This window comes from Cygnus olor, chromosome 31 (genome assembly GCF_009769625.2).
Source record: "Cygnus olor isolate bCygOlo1 chromosome 31, bCygOlo1.pri.v2, whole genome shotgun sequence".
Classification (NCBI taxonomy): Eukaryota; Metazoa; Chordata; class Aves; order Anseriformes; family Anatidae; genus Cygnus; species Cygnus olor.
In genome coordinates, this window is record NC_054088.1 from 1 (window position 1) to 7,018 (window position 7,018).

At 54.7% G+C, this 7,018-nt stretch overlaps 1 protein-coding gene across 1 annotated transcript; it reads left to right on the forward strand.

Moving 5' to 3' along the window:
• Positions 1-5,330: 5,330 nt before the first annotated feature.
• Positions 5,331-6,730, forward strand: LOC121062545 (olfactory receptor 14C36-like). Its single transcript, XM_040542592.1, has one exon. It carries the CDS (start codon positions 5,361-5,363, stop codon positions 6,117-6,119), a length of 759 nt encoding a protein of 252 aa, XP_040398526.1. The 5' UTR covers positions 5,331-5,360; the 3' UTR covers positions 6,120-6,730.
• The last annotated feature ends 288 nt before the right edge of the window (positions 6,731-7,018 follow it).

Here is a 7,018-nt window from a genome sequence, read left to right on the forward strand (position 1 = left end):
TGACCAGGGAATAACTTGGGTTCCAGAAGGGCATTGTTTGATATCTCCAGGGAGGTGCTGCGGTGTCCTGGGGACGTGCTTGGCTGCCTCAGCAAATTGCTTGTGTAGCACAGGGAGGTGCTTGAGCATCGTTCTCAAGCACTCAGCAATCTCTTTGGCTCACCCGAGCATCTCAACGGGCCAAGCAAGCACCTGCCCAGGGAACGCTACAACACTCTTGGAGCACTCCAGCACCTCCCTGGAGGAGAAAAACTACTCTCTGCAGTACTCAAGCACCTCCTGGGGCAGCCAAGTATCTCCTAGGGGAATAGGAGCATCTTCCTAGAGAGCCCAAGGACATGCCCAGGGCACACAAGCACCTCCCTCCCCAGAGCACATAAGGATAACCCCGCTGCACCCAAGGTTCTCCCCTGGTCACTCAGGCGTCTCCCTGGAGGTCCTAAAGCATCTTGGTGGAACACGCAAGCACCTCCCTGGGCACACCACCCATCTTGGTGGACCTGCCAAGCCTCTCCCCAAGGAATCCAGCACCTTCCTGGAGCACCCAACTGTCTCGCTCAGGGCAAGCAAGCACCTCCCTTGACACCAAGACATATCCCTGCAGCAGCCATGCCTCTTCCCGGAGCACCCAAGGATCTCCCCAACACACCCAGTCTGCTGAGCTCCAGCCCCTGCTCAGGCTGCAGCGGGACTCTGGCCCTGCTCAGCCTCGGACACCGCTTCAGCCCCTGCTCCATCACGCACTCACCTCCCTGTCCTGCCCTGCTGTGCCCTCTGCTGCCTGCTGCCAGGGGCTTCCATCCCGGCTGGGGCCTGCCCGCACCCCTGGCCCTTTATCCCAGCTGGGCTGCCGTGTCACGGCCCCACTGTGACACCTGGGTGACACAGCCACCGCTGCCCCCTGCCCACTGGGACACCTGGGTGACACAGCCACTGCCGCCCTGCTGCGCACTGGGACACCACTCAGTATTTATTTCTTTGGACTCACAGCTTTGTCAGTGACACAAAATGTGTCAGATTCACCCCCAAGAAAAATATTTCTGGCATCTTCCATAAACCTCACAGGTAATGAATACCAAATCATTCTTGAAGTTTTAATCAAGTGTTGGTGTTTTTATTTCTTTGTTTGCTTCTTGTCCATGTAAACATGGATTTTTTTCCTTTTGTTGTTTTCCTTTTCTTGTTAAAGGTCCACACATATGCTTTTCTCCTTCTCTAGCTTGGAAAGTTCTCTTATAAAGAGATCTTCTATTTCCAGCTGCTTTCTCTACTCTTCTGTTAAGAGGAATCCTCCTGGTTTGTGTCTTGTCCTTGTCTCTGGGTTTGCTTGGCCAGGTGTGTGTCTGTTGTGGTTTAGCCCGGCTGGCAGTCAAACACCACACAGCCGTTCGCTCACCCTCCCCCCTCCCTCTCCGGGATGGGGGAGAGAAACGGGAAAGTGAAGCCTGTGAGTTGAGATAAAGACAGTTTATTAAGACAGGGAAAAGAATAACAACAATAATAATAATAATAATAGTATTAATAGTAATAATGTGTATGAAATAAGTGATGCACAATGCAATTGCTCACCACCCGCTGACCGATGCCCAGCCTATCCCCGAGCAGCCGGCCACCCCTCCACCCCGGCTAGCCACCCCTATATATTGTTCAGCATGACGTCAGATGGTGTGGAATACCCCTTTGGCCAGTTTGGGTCAGCTGTCCTGGGTCTGTCCCCTCCCAGCTTCTGCTGCATCCCTAGCCTGCTCGCTAGCAGGACAGAGAGAGGCTGAAAAGTCCTTGGCTTGGTGTAAGCACTGCTCTACAACAATTAAAACATCAGCATGTTATCAGCGCTCTTCTCATTCTAATCCAAAACATAGCACCCTGCCAGCTACTAGGAGGAAAATTCACTCTGTCCTAACTGAAACCAGGACAGTGTCTCAGCACTTCTGCTGAGCCTTCGCCAGCTCCATTGCCCTTCTTTTGCACAAGACAAGGCAGAGGACTTGAGGTGAGCAGCCTTGGGCCTGCTGAGGGACCTGCTTGGAGGATTCCTTTGGGATATGGCCCCCCCTCCCTGCAGAGAGGAGGGGTGCAGGGAGATGGTTGATGTTTGAGCATCGACTGATAGAATGGACTGGGGTGGAAGGGACCTTCAAGGCCATCTAATTCCACCCCTCCTGCCACGGGCAGGGACACCTTCCACCAGACCAGCTTGCTCAAAGCCCCATCCAACTTGGCCTTGAACACTTTCTGGGATGGGGCATCCACAGTTTCACTGGTAAACCTCTTTCTAGGACTCACCACCCCGATAAGAAAAGAATTTCTTCCTCATACCTAATCTAAATCTACCCTTCCTTAAGATTCAAACCATTCCTCCATCCTTGGTCTACCATCTCCTTGTCAAGCTCATGAACGGTCCAACCTGACACACGGGAATTAAGCCAAGTGGCAGGAGGCTGGCACGAATGAGAAAGGAACTCCTGACCAAAATCAACAGGAGAAGGAGGCAGATAAATGGTGGGAGCTTGCTGCCTCCCAGCATCAAAGGCTCAGTAATTCTGAACAGGAGATTCGTTACAGTTTGTGAGTTTAGGGAATGGGGGGGGGGGATTGTGGGGCAAGCTACTGGCTAGACAGAGGGCCCAAGTCCAGCTGCTGGAGGGATCCATATTGTACGTGTGTCTGTACAGGTATATGTTTTCCCAGAAAATACCCTAGCATACAAAGAGCCCAACACACGTTCCCTCTGGTCCTGGCTTTGCTTGCTTTGTAGTGTCATTGGGTGTTTCAGAGATGGTTCTCATGGTAATTCCTGCCTGGGTCGGAAATTCCACTGAACAAGTACCTCCCTTAGTGCCTGTAGAGTCCTGACACTCCTCACGCTGTTATCTTGTGAGAGTCACCACCATCAGGGTGAGCCATCGGCACCCAACCATGAACAGGTGACACAAGGGAGCTTCAGGGCAGGGGGACCTTGGGAATCTCCAGCCTTCAGCCAACAGAAACCCCCTGCAGGTGGCAAGGAGACGTGGCCAGTGCTGCACGTGGGGCAGAATACCTGCGTCCATCAGGGCAGGCTTGGACGTGAGCAGCTGAGGGGGGACCCTGGGGAGAAGGCCTGGGTGCTACGAGGACACCATAGGAGCCAGTGGGACATGCTGACGGGGAGCAAGGCCAGCTCCTTACCGGGCTGCACTAGGGGCAGCGGGGGCCACCCAGACCACTTGGGTTATCGTCCCCCTCGACTCAGTGCTGCTGTGGCTACCCCTGGAGCAGGGTGGCCCAGGCTGAGGGACCTGGGCTCCTTTGGCCCTGTGTCGTGCAGGCTCTGGGCAGTAGAGAAGTAGGCTGAGACTGCTTGAGGGGTGGTTGCAGTGATGGTGGAGTTTTTCCTCTTTGTATGAAAGAGCATGAGAAAGAAAGAACATCACAAAATTGAGATTCGGGGTGGTGAGATGGGGGCTGAGGTGAAATGTTTCTCAAAGAGCAGAGCTGTGGTGCAAGACGTCACCCAGAGGGTGTCAGGATCAGCCCCTGGCTTTGTGTTTCATGGATTACTGAGGGCAGATGGAGAGACATCAGTCAAGGCAGGGAGGTGCAAGGTGGGGAAGCAAGGTGGCTATCTAAGTCCTGCAGGGAAACAGGTGAAGACATGCAACAGCATAGGATGGCCTGTGATGGTTATTGTTAAGGATCCTTTGCAAGATGAAAGCCCCCGACAGAGCCAACAGCTTTGTCTGCTGGGCTCTGGCTCTTGTCTCTGTCAGTGAGGCCTATGAGGAGACACCTCATCCTTACAGCATTAGGGTCTCAATGCCTCCTCATCCCCCTCCAGGAGCCTAGGAGATGTGCTCCTGTAGTCTTGTACTTGGCACTGCCCTTACCCACTGCGCACTGACCCAGGAAGAGCCCTAAACCCCGCTGGAGGGACAGGATCTCCCTCCCAGAGGCTGGGGTCAGGGCCCAACTTCATGGGACACATCAAGGTTTCCTCAGCATCAGGGCCACCTTTCCTGGGCCTTGGTCTCCCCGTCATCACTGCCTGCACTTTTCTGCTCTAACAAGTCCATTGGGAGGCTTTGTCAGTAATGTCCCTCAGTGGGACCGTTAACACTGTGAGAGGCTTTGGAGTTTGCATCAGACTTGGACTACTTGAGAAGCTGCTTCAGCCACCCAGGAGCAGCTCCTCTGCCAGGTGCAGCAGGGCTGTGGGCACTGCCTGCAGCTGGCATGGGGAGAGGAGAGAAGGGGGAGAGAGGTTCAGGGCAGCCTGGCATAGAAAGGCAGGGGAGAGCTGGCCGAGGGAGAAATCCTCACAGCCACCTCCCCACGGTAAGTGTCCGGGTGCAGGGCAATGCCGCTGCGCACCCTGCCAGGCTCTCCTGGAGCTGGCACATCCCTCAGGCGATGGCAGCTGTCAGGAGGACGCTCGGTGTTGGAGTTGAAGGGCACGCAGGGCTTGTGTGCTGCAGGGTCAGCGTGCAGGGCCCGAGGGCTCCCTTCTCTTGGGGCCGGCTGCAGGCTGTGCAGCCGGGGGTGCAGGCAGGGGTGCCCAGGGCTGTGGTGCAGAGCAGGGTCCCTGCTGTGCCCCAGGGGCTGTGTGCCGGGGCAGGGCCTCTGCCGCCTGCCAGGCTCAGCACTCAGCCTGCCCGGGGAGCTGCCCAGGGGCTGCGGGGAGAAGCTGCGGGTGGAAGGAGCCCTCCCGGCACGGCACGGCAGGGCATGGGAGGGTCCTGGAGGATGGTAATGGAGTAGCAGCATCTGTATTAGAGACAAGGGCTCCTCAAGCACTGCTGCAGGTCGGTGAGCAACCTCAAAAAAAATCTCTTCACGCACATCAGCCTACAGACAGTACCAACATCATCTTTGTTATTTCCTGAGGAATTATTTGACCTTCTCCTCATGACCTGCAAACGGGGAGATGTCCCTGGCCAATGGGCTTCTCTGATCACTTTGGGTTCCCTTTTACCTGTTAATGTAGACCAGGTCTGACTGCTGTAGAGCCCACAGCAGAGCTCCCTGCTTCTTGTGGCACTCTCAGAGCACCAGAGGTAAGCCAAGGAGCTGCATCCATCTCTTCCTGAAATCAATGAGGCAGAGTACGTTGTGTTTGTGGGTGTTCTGTGAGACATGCAATGGGCTTTGCTCAGAGAAGTCTAGATTTTGCACTCTTTTTGTCGACAGACAACCTTATCCAGTGGCAGGAAATGTGTAACAGCAGCTCCATCACCGAGTTCCTCCTGCTGGCATTCGCAGACACGCGGGAGCTGCAGCTCCTGCACTTCGGGCTCTTCCTGGGCATCTACCTGGCTGCCCTCCTGGGCAACGGCCTCATCCTCACCGCCGTAGCTTGTGACCACCGCCTCCACACCCCCATGTACTTCTTCCTCCTCAACCTCGCCCTCCTTGACTTGGGCTCCATCTCCACTTCTGTCCCCAAAGCCATGGCCAATGCCCTCTGGGACACAAGGGCCATTTCCTACCCAGGATGTGCTGTACAGGTCTTTTTGCTAGTCTTCTTGATTTCAGCAGAATTATCTCTTCTCACCATCATGGCCTATGACCGCTACGTTGCCATCTGCCAGCCCCTGCACTACGGGAGCCTCCTGGGCAGCAGAGCTTGTGCCACCATGGCAGCAGCTGCCTGGGGCAGTGGCTTTCTCCATGCTGTGCTGCACACGGCCAATACATTTTCACTCCCTCTCTGCAATGGCAATTCCCTCAACCAGTTCTTCTGTGAAATCCCCCAGATCCTCAAGCTCTCCTGCTCAGACTCCTACCTCAGGGAAGTTCAAGTTCTTGTGCTTACTGCTTTTCTATTTGGGAGTTGTTTTGTTTTCATTGCTCTGTCCTATGTGCAGATCTTCAGGGCCGTGCTGAGGATCCCCTCGCAGCAGGGACGGCATAAAGCCTTTTCCACGTGCCTCCCTCACCTGGCTGTGGTCTCCCTCTTTATGAGCACCATCATGTTTGCCCACCTGAAGCCCCCCTCCATATCCTCCCCATCCCTGGACCTGGTGCTGGCAGTCCTGTATGCAGTGGTGCCTCCAGCAGTGAATCCCCTCATCTACAGCATGAGGAACCAGGAGCTCAAGAATGCCATATGGAAACTGATGACCAGGTGTTTTTCATAACCAATAAACATTCTTGCCTCTCTTCTTCTGAAAACAACCGAAAACGTTACTCATGATAGGCCATACCTGTCCTTTGTTCTTGTGTTGCTGTTACTTTCCACTAATATTCTGAGTAATTTTGTTCACTTAGAAATAATATTCTTCATTTTGGTTTTCCATTTAAACCAAATAAAGTAACATTTTTTCTTATATCCTTCCTCTGAGGCCTTTTCTGTGGCTGCAGGGACAGTGCCTGTGTGCAGAGGTGGAGGGGAAAAGAGTCGTGGCCCAGCAGTCCAGCCCGGGAGCACCAGCGCTGGGTCCATGCAGAGCTGCTCTCCTGCCACTGCCACCCTCTCCTGCTGAGCCCTGCTGGCGGTGTAAGGCCTGGCTGCTCCTGTAGCTTGGTGCCAGTGTTGCTGTGTGGCCGTGCTGGGACCGTGGGCAGGGACAGGCAGGGGGCACTTGAGTGACACAGCAGGCCTCCAGAACAGCATTTCCCTCCTAAAAGGGCCGTGCCTGAACGCTCACGTCATCTTTTGGAGTTGCCGTCACATCAGAACTTGCTCAAAGAGAGTCCCAAATGCTCCCTGGACATAGGACGTGCTGGGAGAAGAGCAGGGCCTGTCCAGGTGCAGGGGAGACATGGGAACAGAAACCCTTTGCTGCTGCTGCTACCTGCAGGCACATCGTACGCCCATGGAGAGAGGAACAAGAGCGAGCACAAAGGCCATCAGCTATCCCTAGGGGAGTCATGAAGACCAGTGGGGCAGAGTGTCTTCAGGTCCCTTCATCCTGAGAGTAACAACCATGGGGCATCTGCCTGAATAGCACAGAACAGTCCAGGTGGAAGGCACCTTCAGAGACCGTCTAGTCCAAAGTGCAAGACCTGAATGCAGCTCTGAGATGTGCTTCCTTGA

What these genes read in the sequence shown, in the direction of transcription:
- LOC121062545 (XM_040542592.1), top strand. Translation starts at nt 5,361, where the DNA reads ATGTACTTCTTCCTCCTCAACCTCGCCCTCCTTGACTTGGGCTCCATC.